The sequence below is a fragment of the Podarcis muralis genome, chromosome 1 (assembly GCF_964188315.1).
Source record: "Podarcis muralis chromosome 1, rPodMur119.hap1.1, whole genome shotgun sequence".
Classification (NCBI taxonomy): domain Eukaryota; kingdom Metazoa; phylum Chordata; class Lepidosauria; order Squamata; family Lacertidae; genus Podarcis; species Podarcis muralis.
In genome coordinates this window covers 112,148,578-112,165,890 of record NC_135655.1, presented here as the reverse complement: position 1 = coordinate 112,165,890, position 17,313 = coordinate 112,148,578, and the positions used below count along the sequence as shown (strand labels likewise).

General features: G+C 42.1%; 2 protein-coding genes across 2 annotated transcripts in view; one reads left to right on the top strand and one right to left on the bottom strand.

The window, feature by feature from the left end:
* Nucleotides 1-7,342, top strand: part of ITGA4 (integrin subunit alpha 4) — a 53,267-nt gene extending 45,925 nt beyond the window's left edge. Inside the window, exons 23-28 of the mRNA XM_028748219.2 lie at nucleotides 3-110; nucleotides 1,752-1,871; nucleotides 4,401-4,520; nucleotides 4,830-4,928; nucleotides 5,321-5,440; nucleotides 6,836-7,342. Of these exons, the coding sequence (XP_028604052.2) occupies nucleotides 3-110; nucleotides 1,752-1,871; nucleotides 4,401-4,520; nucleotides 4,830-4,928; nucleotides 5,321-5,440; nucleotides 6,836-6,943 (675 nt within the window). The 3' untranslated portion in view covers nucleotides 6,944-7,342. The remainder of the gene's footprint in view (nucleotides 1-2; nucleotides 111-1,751; nucleotides 1,872-4,400; nucleotides 4,521-4,829; nucleotides 4,929-5,320; nucleotides 5,441-6,835) is intronic.
* Nucleotides 7,343-8,554: 1,212 nt separating this feature from the next.
* The window catches only part of CERKL (CERK like autophagy regulator), a 39,423-nt gene continuing 30,664 nt past the window's right edge, over nucleotides 8,555-17,313 (bottom strand). Inside the window, exons 7-13 of the mRNA XM_028748195.2 lie at nucleotides 15,880-16,057; nucleotides 15,249-15,308; nucleotides 14,755-14,780; nucleotides 14,570-14,678; nucleotides 13,065-13,161; nucleotides 11,546-11,718; nucleotides 8,555-9,874 (exon numbers count right to left, since the gene is read on the bottom strand). Coding sequence (XP_028604028.2) covers nucleotides 9,793-9,874; nucleotides 11,546-11,718; nucleotides 13,065-13,161; nucleotides 14,570-14,678; nucleotides 14,755-14,780; nucleotides 15,249-15,308; nucleotides 15,880-16,057 — 725 coding nt within the window. The 3' untranslated portion in view covers nucleotides 8,555-9,792. The remainder of the gene's footprint in view (nucleotides 9,875-11,545; nucleotides 11,719-13,064; nucleotides 13,162-14,569; nucleotides 14,679-14,754; nucleotides 14,781-15,248; nucleotides 15,309-15,879; nucleotides 16,058-17,313) is intronic.

Below are 17,313 nucleotides of genomic sequence, written 5' to 3'. Positions count from 1 at the left end.
AGGTCAGCAATCTGGGACTAAGTATGGCTCCTGGTGTAAGCCTGGTGATACAGATACCCAATTCTTTTGTTCCTAGAGAAATCAAGTTGTTTAATATTCTGGATGTCCAGGTATGCCTGGTTTACTCTATGTATGGCAAGTAGGAAGGTTGTATCAAAGCAGTGAAATACTGAGAAGTTTGAAGCTGTGTAACCAGTAGGGACTGGGCTGCTGTGTCACACAAGACATCTTTCATGTCAGATGTATAGGTACAAAGATCTGCATGTGTCAGACATCCTGAGTCACCCAGTTGTGTCCATCCACTTTGTGTCCTTTCCATAGCCATAAAACACAGCTTGGTAAATAGTTGTTTAAAATCCCACCAGTAAGGACTGAAAATTCTCCTCCAGCTGTCTCATCCCTATTAGCTGCGATGGCACAGAGCCCACATACAGTGGTACCTCGCAAGACGAACGCCTCGCAAGACGGAAAACCCGCTAGACGAAAGGGTTTTCCGTTTTGGAGGTGCTTCGCAAGACGAATTTCTCTATGGGCTTGCTTCACAAGACGACAGCCCATAGGGAAATATCCGGGACAGCGGGGAAGCGCAGCGCGTCTTCCCCACTGTCCTCGGACCTCCTCCGAAGCCTGGCGGCGGGGCGGGAACACCTCCTCCCGCCGCCGCTGGGCTTCGGAAGGCTCCTCTGAAGCCGGGCGGTGGGGCGGGAACACCTCCTCCCGCCGCCGCCCGGCTTCGGAACGATGCTCCGAAGCCCGGCGGTGGGGAGGGAACACCTGCCCCCGCTGCCCGGCTTTGGAACGATGCTCCGAAGCCGGGCGACGGGGAGGGAACACCTGCCCCCGCCGCCGGGCTTCGGAACGATGCTCCGAAGCCGGGCGGCGGGGAGGGAACACCTTCTGAAGGCGGGCGGGGGGCGAAAGTCTTTGCTCCCCCCTGCCTGCCTGTCCCGGAGGGCTTTTGAAGGCAGGCGGGGGGGGGGGAGCATAGACTTTCGCCCCCCGCCCGCCTTCAGAAGAGGTCCAGGACCTCTTCTGAAGGCTGGCGGGGGGCAAAAGTCTTTGTCCCCCCTGCCTGCCTTCCCAGGGGCTTTTAAATTGCCCCGGACAGCGGAGAAGTCCTCCGCTGTCCCGGGGTTTTTTAAAATGCTGGGGGTGGGAAGAAAAGCCCTTGTCCCCCCCCCCCCCAGCCTTCAGAAGAGGTCCGGGGACAGACTGTCCCCGGACCTGGTCTGAAGGCGGTTTCCCTAGGAATGCATTAATTGATTTTCAATGCATTCCTATGGGAAACCGTGCATCGCAAGACGAAAAACTCGCAAGACGAAGAGACTTGCGGAACGAATTAATTTCGTCTTGCGAGGCACCACTGTATCAGCTAGTTTGGCCCTACCTTTATTTACAAACCCACCCCCCACAAACCCTTTATTTACAAACCCACCACCTCTGGGTCACTTCCAACCCTACAATTCCATGATTCTATTATTTAAAGGACTATTAAAAACAATGTGGTTTACTCCAATGAGTTCAGTAGGGTTTATGAGCAGACAGGGTTAGGATTGCAGCTTAAATGTGTTTATAGAGTAAAGGTGTGCACAAGGGGCAGTAATTCAACTCAGAAAAGACATATTGGAATAAATGAATATTTTAGCCATGTCCATTAATGTCAGTGAGTCTACTCTTGAGTAGGACTAGTGTGGAACACCACCCAAGGTTTAGAAACTACAATCTAATTTTGCTTTTGTTCCTTTTTTTAGACGACTGATGGAAACTGTACATACACGAAGTATATAAGAGACTGCAATGTGCCAGAGACAAATGGAAATATATTCCAAGATCTCATTACATTCTTTACGAAGCTTGATAAGAGGGGGCTGGTAATTTCTTGACTTTATTCAATCAATTTTGTTAGAGAGATGGGTTTGAATCCAGAATGTCCATGAGCAGAATCCATTCATGGGATGCTACCAATGGAAGAGGAAGACATTGTCTCTTGCATCCCTGTAGCCCCTTTAAAGCTGTTGTAGAAGATTTGAGGAAAGGGCTGCAGAGGGGGAATTGGTAAAAATAATTTCCCACCCTGTTCTTCCTTTCCTGGATCTCAGTCCCTTTTATTTGCAGGAGGGGACACTCTGGATCCATTATGACTTCCTATTCCACACTTTCATATTGCATGTTCATATTAATTAGATGAGCACTTTTTGGTATCAGAAAACTGGGTTTGATCATGTATGGAAGAAAGAGGTGTTTGTGGCAAGACTGGGGTACATAATAGTTAAAATAGTAAACTTTGGACATAAAAAAAGCAAAGCATAAGAAAAGATGGTGCTTATGCTTCAGTAGTTTCAGATGGGGGATGTGAGCTGTGAAAAGAATTAACAAAAGGAGAACCAGAGCTTCCTTTTGAAGCATTTTAAAATCAATTAAGGATTGAAATCAAGATTCCTCAAACATCGCAAGTTGGTCATACATGTAATTAATCCCTTCAAAGTGGTGAGAGCCAGATAATGAGTTTACTCAGACCCTGTAAATGGTATGCTGGAACTGTGGAATATTGAACTTCCTAACCTTTTGTGATGTGGGTAGCGCTGTGGTCTAAACCTCAGAGCCTAGGGCTTGCTGATCAGAAGGTCGGCAGTTCGAATCCCCGCAACAGGGTGAGCTCCCGTTGTTCGGTCCCAGCTCCTGCCCACCTAGCATTCAAAAGCACGTCAAAGTGCAAGTAGATAAATAGGTACCGCTCCAGCGGGAAGGTAAATGGCGTTTCTGTGCGCTGCTCTGGTTTGCCAGAAGTGGCTTAGTCATACTGGCCACAGGACCCGGAAGCTCTCTGCAGACAAACGCTGGCTCCCTCAGCCTATAGAGCGAGATGAGTGCCGCAACCCCAGAGTCGTCTGCAACTGGACCTAATGGTCAGGGGTACCTTTACCTTTAACCTTTTGTGACTCCTTTTTTCCTTTTTTAAAAGGAAGGTGTAATCAACACATAAACAAGTTTTAAAAATCCTTGGTTGCTGATTTCTGCATGTTTTGCTTTTTTCATTTAAGTGGTTTTTGAAGCTGCAGGCCTGCCAGCCACTTTGGCTATATAAATATACTGAAAAACCCAGTCATGTTTAGGGCTTTAGCAACTGCCATGTAGGGACGTGCCATAATATCTAAAATCATGTTGCTGTCCATATGTTCCCTGTTTATCCTCTAAAAGTAACATCCCTCCAGCTATCTGCAGTAGCTGGCAATGGCAGGAAGGCAGGTCTATGTCTCTCCTGACAATAGTCCTTAAAATGCTGTAGCAAGGGACTCTGGGTAGTCCTGGCTCATCTGCTGCCTGTCTGGAAAGCTCCCTGTGTGGCTATTCTGTTTCCAATCCCTGCATCCGCATCTTAACAGTACCCATGCTTTTAGCTTCCTCAGTGAATGTGATGGGTCTGGTTCCCACCTCTGGTGCAAAGCGAAGGAAGCACTCAAACTCCATGTAGCCAAGTTTCCCTACGTGGCCAAACAGTAAATGCAATGTATCTGCCATAAATGGCTTGGCATTTGCAATATTCATTAAACTGGTGTTTCAAAATTAAGCTAACACTGGGGCATCCACGTCTGAGGCACTTTTGGCATAACCCCTGGTGCTTCAGAAATGTTTTGTGAGAAAGATCAGAAAGTTGGTGTCTAAATCAGCCCAACTATGGTTAAGAAATCACACTGCCTCTTCTTCCATGCGTAAGTTCCCTGCTTCTCCCCTTTAAGGAGGTGTAATCAGAATATGTAAACCAACTTTTATAACTTTGGTTGCAAACTTTGCTTCAAAGCTAACCATGGTTAGCTCCAGGGGAGGGGAAGAGGAATGTGTGTTGTATTCAGTCTCCAAACCACGATTTTAGGAGATGGAGAACCTTATGTGTGGATGTGACCTTCATCAGAAGTTTACCAAAACACTGAAATCCCTGGGAAGGAGGGAAGCTTAGTGGTAGATCATCTGCTGTGCAAGCAGAAGGTCTCATGTTCAACCCCATCACCATCAGATAGGACCAGGAGAAAATCCAGCTTTGTGGGGATAGATAAAAATGACAAAACCACATTTGTGGATGCATCTAAAAAAGCTATATTCTAGCAAGCTAGCAAGAGAAATAGTGCGGAAAGATTTAGAACAATGAACAGCATTACTGGTAGCCTTTTATGAGAAACAGCATAACCAGGCAAGTCCTTGCTGAAACTTTTCCAAGCAAACTCCAAAGTAACAGAAGCAGAAAGAATTATAGCCTATCTCCAAATGTCTCTGAAACTGTGACAATCGCTCAGAGAAACTTGTTAACCCCTGCATAAGGCTGGTCACTCTAATTTTTTTTATATAAAAAAATATTAATAGCTGTGTATAAGTTGCATCTCATACAATTTTTCTTTTTTCTGAAGTACTGTATGAAAGATGACTCACTCTGTTTGCAAATATTTTGCAATTTTGGAAACATGGAAAACGGGAAAGAAGCAACTGTTCATGTTCAGCTGGAAGCAACTCCTTCAGTGTTGAATATGGTAAATATTTTCATCTTTGAATAATCATAATTAAATGCATGTACCCAAGGGTCAGAAGCCTCACAAAGAGCAAAATCCATTAATGGTTTTGTGCTTATAAGACTCACTAATTTCAGTGGCAGGGACTAAAGCATGTGCTTAATTTCTTCCTCCCTCCCGCTCAAATCCATGGGACTTGAAAAGGGCTTAACATTGCCTGCATGGCCTAAGTGGGTTCCTGAGCCTATATTTATAAATTCAATTTAACATTTCATAGTGTCTTTCGTGTGTTCCCTCCAAGTGGTATAAACCTATCTTTTAAAAAAACAGGCTGCAGCTTCTGCACTTACATTTGAAGTCAAAGCGAGTGTTTCGGCAGATCAGAATCCTAAAGTCATTGAACTGCACAAGGACAAGCAAACTACATATGTAAGTATTTTTAAACAGCATTTGATTGGGGAAGCAATATTTAGGCCCGTCGCATGAGAGCTTCATTCAGGTGGTCCATGATGTGTCTGTAAAAATACAATCAACACACAGGGACAAAAATGGTTAAGCGACCCGCCAAACCCTTAGCTGTTTTCAGCTGGAAAAAAAGTTCATCTGGTTGTGCTGTTGGAAGTGCACCATGGTGTTTCTTCTTTCTGTGCTCCTCCTAGCTGCCGTTCCTCCTCTGGTCACTGCTGTGGATACAAAACCTGACTGTCTAATTTATACACCCTGAAGGATACAAGCCATATAAGTTCGTGTGCATGAGAAACCTGGTACAGTCTCTATAGAATCCTTGATGGTTAACTGCTGAATGTTCTTTATTTGTGCAGGTCATTCTGGAGGGACTTCATAACCAAATACCAAAACCTAGTGTAACAATGTTACTGATTGGACTGGGTTCCCTAGTTGGAATTGCTTTGCTTTTGATTCTTGCATATATTTTATGGAAGGTAAGTACTGCAGAGCCAGTGTGGTGTAGTGGTTAAGAGCGGTAGTCTCGTAATCTGGGGAACCGGGTTCGCGTCCCCGCTCCTCCACATGCAGCTACTGGGTGACCTTGGGCCAGTCACACTTCTCTGAAGTCTCTCAGCCCCACTCACCTCACAGAGTGTTTGTTGTGGGGGAGGAAGGGAAAGGAGATTGTTAGCCGCTTTGAGACTCCTTAAAAGGAGTGAAAGGCGGGATATCAACTCCTCCTCCTCCTCCTCTTAATTCATACATCTATTTGCTTTTTGGACTGTTCCCCCCCCCTAGATCTCATCACAATGGAAGAGTCACCCTTGCTTCCCCACTGCCCACAAATTTATTCTAAAGTGCAGCTTTTATATTCATTTTTTAAAAGTTCTTTTTTTCATCGGAGGGAGGCTTTGATCATTACATGGGTTGAGGAATGAGAAGTTTTTCTTCCCTGGAAAAGTTCCCACTTTTATTTCTAAAACAGTCATTGACAAGTTATCACATCTGCAGAGCCAAACTCTTGGGATAAAGTTAGGCAACAAAGCCTTTAATTCATTTCTATCTTACCAAATAATGGCCTTTGATGAATGACAGATATTCTGCGGTTTACAGTGCCATTTGTGTTGGCACTGTTGTGATTATTTGTTGGCAACAGCTGAAGAGAATGCTTTCTGGACGCTGATAGTGCTACTTCCTGAACAGCCACCCCAAAAATTTCTTTTGTTTAAATCATGTGGCCCCTTCAGCTGTTGTTGGACTCTATATCCCATTAGCCACAGTCAGTGGGAGTTGCAGTCCAGGAACATCTGGGGAGGGCACACATTAGTTACAGTGTTAGAAACTGATATATGAAAGCTAGGAGCTAAATGGCACCTTAAACCTAGGTTATAGGCGCAAAAATGGAATGTCTAGGCACACTTTTTTATAAGAATACAAAGCTGAAAATGAATGAACTGCAGCTAAAATATGTTCATTTTTCACATGGTCTGCTCTAGTCCTTTCCCTGCCCACCCCCCCTAATATTCTTAAGAGGGTCTCTTCTCCAGTCTTCACAGAGCAGCTGGAAGTGGAGAGGCAGAAAAAGGTCCTCCTTTCCTTTCACTCTGCAGTTTTAATCTGAAATCATAGGTGTAGCACTGCACCCAGAGCTCAGAAACTGCTTGCATTAATGAAATTCCCTGTTGCAAAATGCACCTAGAGCAATGGGAGTTTCGAACACTAATTAGTTAGCTCAGCTTTGGAAGAGGACTCTGCTTACACAGACAATTGCAGTGGAAGAGGGCTCTGTCCACACAGATAAGCAGAGATACTACTGTATAGTAGAATTGCAAATTTTGCTTTTTAGTTGCCAACATCTTCTTCATAGGTTCTGAAATTGTGTCTTCTAGGTTGGTTTCTTTACAAGAAAATATAAACTTCTTCCTCAAGAACAGAATGGAAGGGAAAGCTGGAGCTTTATAAACAGCAAACAAGAGGACACCAGTGACAATGATTAAAAGTTTTTCTACATAGAACATGGATAATATTTTTTTTTAATTGAAGGCACCGTTTGCAAGAATTGACATGTCATAAATCCTTGCCATAGATATATCCAAGTGAAAAGAAAGATTTCACTTCTCTCAGCTTCCTACAATACAAATCGTAGTATGTTTGAAGAAAAATGGCAAATATAAGCGAGACCACCAAAGATGAAGAAAAACCAGCGAAAACACTATGAAAGAGCTACTACTTGCTAAAACGAATTTTGGCCAGTTGAATCATACTTGAATTAAGAGTGCATAGCTCCACTGCCCAGGGATTCAGCTGAATATAGAAAAAGGAACAACATTATGAACAGGCTTGGGATGCAGCAACCAACAGTACCTTTTTATATGATTAAAAACGCACACCCTCCCCCCCCCCCGTCTTCATCAGAGCTTAAGTTATCTAATGCAGTGTTTCCCAACCTTGTGCCTCCAGCTGTTTTTGAACTACAACTCCCATCATCCCTGACTAGCAAGACCAGTGGCAAGGGATGATGGGAATTGTAGTCCAAAAACAGCTGGAGGCACAAGGTTGGGAAACACTGATCTAATGTACATCTGCATGAAAGGGGACCTTGCTAAATTAGATGAATTTGGTCATCTGTGCAATCACTGTATGGCCTTTGTCTTTCCCGTATTATCGTGGACTTTTAGGGCTACAAACAAATAGGGCATTTTTCCAGGGCAAACATGGACCCAAGACGCAACATGAGCACAGCTGTTTCACCCTCCTCTATACCCCAGCATATGCATGTGAAATTGATATTTGTGCCACAACACAGCACCTACTTTCTGAAGGTGACAGTGGTTTAGGAGTACAGTGGTACCTTGGGTTACTTAATTCATTCCGGAGGTCCATTCTTAACCTGAAACTGTTCTTAACCTGAAGCACCACTTTAGCTAATGGGGCCTCCTGCTGCTGCTGCACCGCCGCCTCACGATTTCTGTTCTCATCCTGAAGCAAAGTTCTTAACCCGAGGTACTATTTCTGGGTTAGCGGAGTCTGTAACCTGAAGCGCATGTAACCTGAAGCGTCTGTAACCCGAGGTACCACTGTAAATCCAAGCCCTTGGCCCTTTCCCTGGTGATGGTGGATGAGATTCAGCACAGGATTTTGAGGTGGCCCTGTCCCCAAACTCCCTCATTTCAGGGTTTCTGCTGGCTACCCCTAAAAGGAGAGGTTTCTATCTCTCCAGCATTTCAGAAGCTTGGATAGGTCTGCCCCTTATGAAACTCAAGACTGCAGGATCCTTTGCGAATAGGAGTTTCCATTCACAAGGCAGCTGCCCCAACACCTATGCGGAGCTCACCTTCTGTGAACTGAAGCTGCGAGTGTTCATGGAACAAAACCATCAGAACCAGGAATCTATGATATATATATTTTAATGTGCAGTCTTTAGATTCCAGTTTGCCAGATTTTTTTTGTAGCTATATCCAATTAGAGCATCCAAATTAAAATTATATTGAAGTAATTCTTCTCCCACTGACTTCTTTGATTGATCAGCAGTCGTATTCCTTCCATTCTATTTATTGTGTTTAAGAGCAGGTTTATATAAGGAAGTCTGAAATTATATTTAGAGCAGATTTTGTTGTTCAATATATTTTAATTATCATCTTTTAAAATAGGGTTCGAGACATAGGTGAAACACTGCACTTTAACCCCCAAATCATTGTGCTGTCGCAAAGTATACCTCAAAGTTTAAAACAGCATTATACACTCTGAAACATTGCACAAAAGTGACCTGGATCTACATTTTTTACCAATTCAATGACGCACAAATATTTAGAAAGTTGTCATAATTTAACTTACAAACAAGGATAAAAGTGTCGTTATGAAAATAACAATAAAAGTTTGCATACAAATAGGATCTGATACCATGTCAGTTCAAAATGCTCTGCCAGTTAAAAATAACTAAATCCACATATCATTTGTAAGTGCTCAGAGTCCAACTTCAATAAATTCACTTTTTTTGTATTTGAAGTATTTGTCAAATTATTCCAGAATACTTAGGAGAAGTAGGAATTACACTAAAATACTTACTTGGCAAGATTAGTTTTGTTGCCTCGCCCCCACCTTGAAGATTACTGGTGCAATCATATTCAATAAGAAGAAAATCCTACTGTAGTCAAGTGGACTTACTCTCAGGTAAGCGTGCACAGGAATGCAGCCAAAAGGTGCAAGTACAGTTATGCTATAACATGTTTACTCAACTGTAATTGGCTCTCACAGGGCCACAATCCAAAAATAAGCATTTTTCTTAATTATTTGCTTTAGGGAGGGACTGAAGATGGCATAAAGTTTAAGAGTCTTCTTAAATGTTTAATGGAACACACTTTTTTCAGCAGTACTGAAATGTGCAGAATGGTTTGCAGAACTGAAACAATGGAAGTCATAAAAAGTAATGGGGAAAGCTAGACTCACTGAGCAATGCATGGGAGCTTGGATGAAGAATGCTACCCTGCCTAAAGTGTGCTTAGGTGGAGAGGCTTAAATGTTCTGCCTACTGCCACTTTGAAAGAAGCAGAAAAACAGCCACAGAACCCAATTTCCAGGGCCTCTCTCTTCTGGTGAAGGGCACACACAAACCCACATCCTCCCACACCTTCCTTATCTGAGTAGCATATCCCTGCAGCCTCTCTCCTCAGTCTCTGAAAAATGTCAATCAAGTATATAAAAATCATTCAGTTTTCCTGCAGAAATAAGTATGTGTTGGGGATTTGCTTCATCCAAGCTTGGGTTTCAATCTGCATCAGTCATATCCTATACAACTGAGTTGTTCGATTTAGCAGCAAAATCCATAATTTCTCTTCCTAGATTGTTTCTAAAGACAGCTGCATGATCCTTTTGGATTATCCACTGCATCAACACTCTTGCCATATAGATTAATTAATTGGGGATGTACCCTGGTAATAGGAAGAAAACAGGAAATCCATTACTTCTCTGCGGTATTGCTATGGCATTTTATCTGAGCACTGATTTACACACAGGATAAACTACAGAAAATTTAAAAATCCTCTTCCTATTACAATCTAAACATTTCTCATAAAGTTACTTTCCTAGATTATATGGGTCTGCCTTAGTGCCTGGGATATTTGTGTATGGAATTAATAAGAATGGGTCATTCATTCAGCAAGCAAGCTCGGTAAAACTGAATTGACTCTGAACTATGTAGCATCACTACTAAATACAGCACAAGTGAAATTTCAAGGACAGAGATTTTGAAGTCTGTCCTTCATGAGAAGTAAACCAATGTTATCAGCTAGAACTGGACTACAGCATGAATCTCATACTGGTTTCAATGGCCTGCTGAAGGTTTTGCTATGCAATCACAACAGGCACAAGAACAGAATGCAGCAAGGAAGTAAAATCCAACTGCAATTTTGTGACATTTTCTGGCCTACAGGGCTATGCGATTTGCTTAGATATGGCCTAAAGCATTTATTAAAGAGAACAATGTATCATAAAATGATGTTGAAATGTGTCACTCAGCATTAAACTCTAGGCACATATTTCATAATAAGGGATTGGTATAATGTTAAGTCTGCACTGCCCAATTCTGGTGCACTGGATACGGGCCTAACATCCACAGAACGCAGTCTGTACCCTACAAAAATTCACATGTGGTCAACAATGGCAACATACAGGTGCGAGCTGGTGTGATTCGACTTCTAGTTATTGTGGAAGCTCTCCCCATCCCATGTACGGTTCTAGATAAAGGCGGCAGAGGAAAAGGCACTGAGCAGGGTTCAGCCAGCAGCATCAGGCTGGAGTCAAAGCAAAGACCCCAGCCAAGGATCCCAATATTACCAATGTCCCAGCAGTGGCGTAGCGTGGGTTGTCAGCACCCGGGGCAAGGCAAGTAATTTGCGCCCCCTAACCCGTGGATTTGCGCCCCCTAACCTGTGGATTTGCCCTAACCGCAGATGTTGCGCCCGGTGCAGCCGGCCCCCCCTGCACCCCCCACGCTACGCCACTGTGTCCCAGGAAAAAGGCAAAAGTACTTTGCTTAATGGAATACAGTGGTACCTCGGTTTAAAAGCAGTCCTGTTTACGAATGATTTGGTTTAAGAACTCCCCAAAACTGGAAATAGTGTCCCGGTTTGTGAACTTTACCTCAGTCTAAGAATGGAATCTGAACGGTGGAAGGGCACCGGCGGCAGAGGGCCTCATTAGGGAAAGAGCACCTCGGTTTAAGAATAGTTTTGGTTTAAGAACGGACTTCCGGAAAGGATTAAGTTCGCAAACCGAGGTACCACTGTAGTGGCTAAAGAAAGACTCATGCAGAAGCACAGTGTGGAATTCCAGTATTGCATTCTGTGTGTGCACCTGCAGAGCTACAATAGCATCAGGACTGTACAGAAAATGGAGCAAAACCGCAGGGATTAAGCAAAAAAACAACATGGTTTTTGATAAACTTGCCAATTCTCTAGTTCAGAGTCTTGAACTATAGCATACTAAACTTTAAAAAGCAGAGGAACAGCAGGCATCGATTAATGGACCACTTAGGGCTTACAACAATCAATCATAATCAATCAATCAATCAATCAATCACATATCACTACACGTCACCTTACCGGACACAAACTTCCAATGGCCATTCCATTAACTCTCCATCTATATTCCATGGGTAGTTCTTTTCTTCAGGATCTATGGAATTCAAGTTGTCTCTAGTGATGCGTTCCTTTCTAGTTCTTGATTGGACTTTTACCTCTTCAACAATGAAAGCTTCAACAAATGGAAAATTGAACTAACACACAAAAACAGAAGATACAATTTTGTAAATATAACAGGACATTCCCCCTCTCCTTATAGGATTGGTGTTACCTTATGCTTTCATTTCATTAAAGAAAAAAGATGGAGTAATAATCTCAAATGACTCCATAGAGTTTATCTGCATCTCCTTAAACATGTAGTTTTAAAAGCAAAAGAAAGCCTATGTTCCCCCTGCTCTCATGTTTCCTGCTACCAATAACTCCTAAAGAAGACTTGTCTTACCCAACTCCTAGAGAAGACTTGTCTTACCCACTTCAATAAGCTGAAGGAAAGCTCATTCTTTTCCTTTGGATTTAAAGCAGCAATGCATTGCACCAAGCCCCACATTACAGTTCACTTTATCAGCCAGAATTTGTGCCCAAAGACAATGAGCCTTAGCCTGGAGACTCAACACACTGGTCATTGATTTAGAATAGTACTTCATCCCCTGTAACTCTTGAATACCATTTTCCAAATCTTGGGGTTGGGCAGGGAGAAACCAGCGGTCTTCCGGATGGTGTTGGGCTACAACTCTCATCATCCCAAACCATTTGCCATGCTGGCTGAGGCTGCTGAGAGCCCAACAAAACATATGGATTCCCAACCCAATTTAATGTGATGTTCTTCATTGCTGAGCACTACAGAATGAATCTGGATAAGCACCAAGACTCCAGATCTACTGAACTGGAGGAGTGCTGTGTGTGCGTCTGTGTGTTTGTGTATGTAGATATGCACACATGTATGCACTCTCAAACATGTACATTGAAGCTTTGTGGATAAATTGTGGTGTTTGATACTGGGTTGCCTGCTGCTTGTGTATGTTTGTCCACCTATGCTCTGCATATAGGTGAAACTAAAAATAAATAAATCCCACCCACAAAACGTAGGGTCTCCACTTGCCCTTAATCTCAGTGAAGTCTCTGTTTAAATAAAATAGTGTTTCTGGTTTACCTCCCCCCTTTTAAAATCAGTTTAGCAGCTTTACACTCTAGTAACTCCTGTATATAAGAACCATATATAACTAAACCACAACAGATGGGTGGAAATAGGCTAATCGGTATTAGTCTGATTGGTGATTTTCAAAAATCAGATAAAAGTGGGCTAATCTACTCTGACAGGAGGTTAAGTCTCCTTACCAAGGCACTACTATCTCCTGGAGCATTTACTTCCCATCTTAAAGTTTTGTCTGCTTCATCATGTTATGTTTTAGATACTCTTTGGGGGGGAGGGGTGATTTATTGTGAACATTTCCATCTTCTGTGTCCTCTGTTGGGCACAGAGATTAAAGAAATCTAATCAAAACGAGTTTGGGTTGCAGAGGTAATAAGAGTAAACCTTTACCTGGTTTTTCATACTAGCATATCTTTTCAGGTGCTTAACAAACTCCGGACGAGAAGTGTTCCGCACAACAATAAGTGCCATGCTTCCATCATTCAATCTAAAAATGGCATAGTTCAGTAAAGTATGGAATTAACACAATTATCTTTGATCTCCTGTTGACTTATTCAGAATCATCTATTTTTATTATCAGCGAGGTTACGGGTTATACTTATTTTCAGAATTAAATAAAAACTAACAATTTTTTAAATAATGGAACTACTTCATTGGCTCCATTACTTCTACCATGCCAATATTTTAAAATTTAAATGCTCAGTCCAAGAACCTCTACACTGCTGATTGTCTTTCCTTATTTCTCATTTGGGGCAGCCTTTAGTAATTGACCTGTTGTGATTTGCTTTGATAACAAAACACCCTTCTGGTAAAATCAGAGGTGGGAACAGGAAAACACTGGCACACTCTTCAGTTCTGTAAACATAATGTTAACCAATAGTTTCTGTTCTAAACTTGGGAGTCTTCTGTATCCGTACAATTTTGTATGTTAAAATACCATTCTAACTATATTTCTACATGACCCTTTTTACTTTGTTACTAAATCCAATGCCTGCCACAAATTCAGCCTAGGCAAAACAGACACTCTACCCAAAATGAAAGGTAGGAGGCACTACAAGAAAGGAAAAGGAAACACATGCTGGATCAATTCCTCAACTGTATGTACAGTGGGAGTGCAATCATATGCAAGTCAGTCCCACTGATGGCATAAGATGCTGATGTTGTAACATGTAGTGGCAGCTACTAGCAAGTCAAACCCTTAAGGGCTTCAACTTACTTGACCTGAAGGAAATGCAGTAATTTTGTGGATTCTGGCAAGGATCCTATACTGGCCACATTGGGGAACACTAAAGAAACTGATGAGGACCCAAAGAGTTAATTCTCACAATCAGAGTTTGATATCTACCCTGAGATTGTGAGCTCCAGTAGAAAATCTTAAGATTGCTTGTCTTCTGCACCATAAAAATCTTAAAAGTTTTGCAAATACTGCAGTCAAACTATGTCAAAGAATCTCTGATAATAAGATCTGACTGATTTACTGTCATGATGACATTACTGTAGTAACAAATACTGAAAACTGCAAAGAAAGAAAAGTATTGAAACAATCAATCAGTCAGATCTAAAGAACTAGATTTCCTATCAACAAGCCCCAGGGAGATTATTACTTGATGACTACCACTTAAGTCAGACTTGCAAACTAATTTAATCACTGTAATTATCCAATGATTATTTCTAGGTGGGTGACCTCAGCTGCCTGCTCCAAAAACTGATTACAATTCCTGAGATTAGGGAGTCAATGGTAGTCCAACTCAACTATCTTCATCCCCCCCCCCCCATGAACCTCAGAGGGTCTAGACTGTTCATGACACAAGCACGCATTCTTGGGAAAGCCAAGGCATTAGAATAAGTTGTCAGAATTTAGAGACATTACTCTAATTCTGTAAATCCTTACTGACCTGGTATTAGGTGCCAAGCCTCTTGGTGCCATTGAGCAGAGGCAAGGGATTGCCATAATGCTCACGTTCAGGAAGTGACCCTGGATTCTGCGCCAGTGATCCCTGCTGTCTAAATATAACACCACACCGTATTACTTCGAGTAAAACCTAATTCTCCTGCTAAGTGATTAAACTTGGAAACTTACCAGATTTAAGTCTCTTTTGCTGCTTTCTAAAAATAAACGCATCAGATAAAATAATTAACGGGCACGGAATGATGTGGAACAAAAAATAAAAACAAGCACAACATGTTTGTGATTTAATTGAACACTCAGCTAGGAAATGCAAATTATTGTTTGAAAGAAAAGTGGGATTTCATTTTGATCTTAAGCACATTATTTCTAAAACAACAGGAATTCTGATTAAAGCTTTCGGGGTGGAGTGTGCTGGTGACAGCTCTGAACTGCTTATAATAAAACCGGAAACAATAATATCTAAGTGAATGGTTAATCATTTTCTTTAAGAAAACATGATCCGCAATACAATGGTCCCAATCCAACTAATGCTTGTCACATTTAAATTGCATTGAAATCAAACAGTGCTTACATTCATTACAACTTAGCTGAAGTTGGGTTGCAACTGTTATAGGATAAAGTTTGGAATATACAGACTTGTGGTTGTTTGTCTGAGTCTTACTTACTTATCTTCCCCCTGAGCATCTTGCTCCAAAGGTAGAAATGATAATTCACAATATTCTGGTCTAAGGACAGAACAAGATATAAGTTATTATATCTTATCTTATGTTTATTAGGTGTGCACACAACAAGGTTTAAACAATTACATTTTTTACCCTTCACATTACTGTGTTGTAAGGTTTACAGTGCAATCCTATACATATCTATGTCACAGTAAATCCCACTGGTTTTGGAGAACTGAATTTGGAGAGGTTTACTGACACGAAGCTGGGTATGATTGCAGCCCAACAGTAGTTATTAGTCTAGATCAGGAGTACCTAATTTGTGTCCCTCCAGATATTGTGGGATGGCAATTTCAGCCATCCCTGACCATCAGCCATGCTGGCTGGGGCTGATGGGAAATGACCCAACCACAGCTGGAATTCCACTGGTCAGCCACCACTGGTCATTATTATCTGTATAATATCTACTGATGCTACCCAACTACAATCATTAAACTTTTGCAAACTGGTAATAATATGAAATCATGTGTTTTGGTCCAAAAGGTACAACTCTTTTTTAAAACAAACAAACAAACAAAACAAAACTAAAAACTAACACAAACATAATTTTTTAAAAAAACCAAATTCATCGTACTTCAGACTTGCCAGTGTCTTGAGCACAGCAAAATCTTTTCGCTGACTTGATGGCATCCAGCGATGCTTTTCAGCCAAAGCCAGAGCCCTTGATCCAAACCCAAACATTGATGAAAACCCAAAGCGAAGTAGCTTGGTTGGACTACTGAAAGTGCACACGTCCACTGACTGTACATGCCCTGAAATGGTACCATACACATATTATTTCATTTTTCCTCAACTTTCATCACAGGGCTCAAGGTGGCCCACAACCAAATGAGAGTCCTCAGTATTTATCAATTTTAAAAGGCAATTAAAATATCTGCAAAGTCAGGACCCCTATATACTTTTCTGTCATTATTAAATTCCTAGATGATTGAAAATGTTCTGTTTTCTAACTCCAGAAAGTCACTCCAATTAACCCAATAAAGGTGGAAAATCTGTAACCTTCAGCTATAAAGTAGACAGTTTACTTAGAATTTAGGTAAAATAGCACAAACACAAAGCAAACATGTGAACATAACATAATAAACAAAGAGCACATTGATTTAAATGTGCCTTTATTAGACTGAGTTGTCTTTCCCCCTGCAAATAAACATAGCTTATTTTGAGCAAAACTTGTACTGATTGCGGGCGTTTCTACCCTATCTTTCAAACATATTTCTAGGGCAGAAATTACTCCCATACCCACTGTTTCCCAATAAAGTGAGAGTCTTATGTATAAGTCAGTAAGAAATTTATTTTCATAGTTAAATGTTTACCCACCAATTATTCATGGAACAGGCTTTGGCACAAGGCATACAGAATGTGAGCATGAATCTGGAATACTCTGCGATTTCAGACTCAAAATTCAGAGAGAGAGAATCAGAGAATTGCAGAGTTGGAAGGGACCATGCAAGTCATCTAGTCCAAACCCTACAATGCAGGATTTTCTAGGCCAAGGTAAAGGTAAAGGTACCCCTGCCTGTACGGGCCAGTCTTGACAGACTCTAGGGTTGTGCGCTCATCTCACTCTATAGGCCGGGAGCCGGCGCCGTCCGCAGACACTTCCGGGTCACGTGGCCAGTGTGACATGGCTGCTCTGGCGAGCCTGTACCAGCGCAGCACACGGAACGCCGTTTACCTTCCCGCTATAAAGCGGTCCCTATTTATCTACTTGCACTTTAAGGGTGCTTTCAAACTGCTAGGTGGGCAGGAGCTGGGACCGAAAGACGGGAGCTCACCCCGCCGCGGGGATTCGAACTGCCGACCATACGATTGGCAAGTCCTAGGCACTGTGGTTTTACCCACAGCGCCACCCGCGTCCCTTTTTCTAGGCCAAAGTGGGGCTCAAACCCACGACCCTGAGATTAAGAGTGAGACTGCCTCTAATGCCCTCCTAGCAAGATTAGCAACTGCTACACCCTTTCACAAGAGGATGTGTAACAATAGAACAGTAGTAAGGAATGGGGGCAGG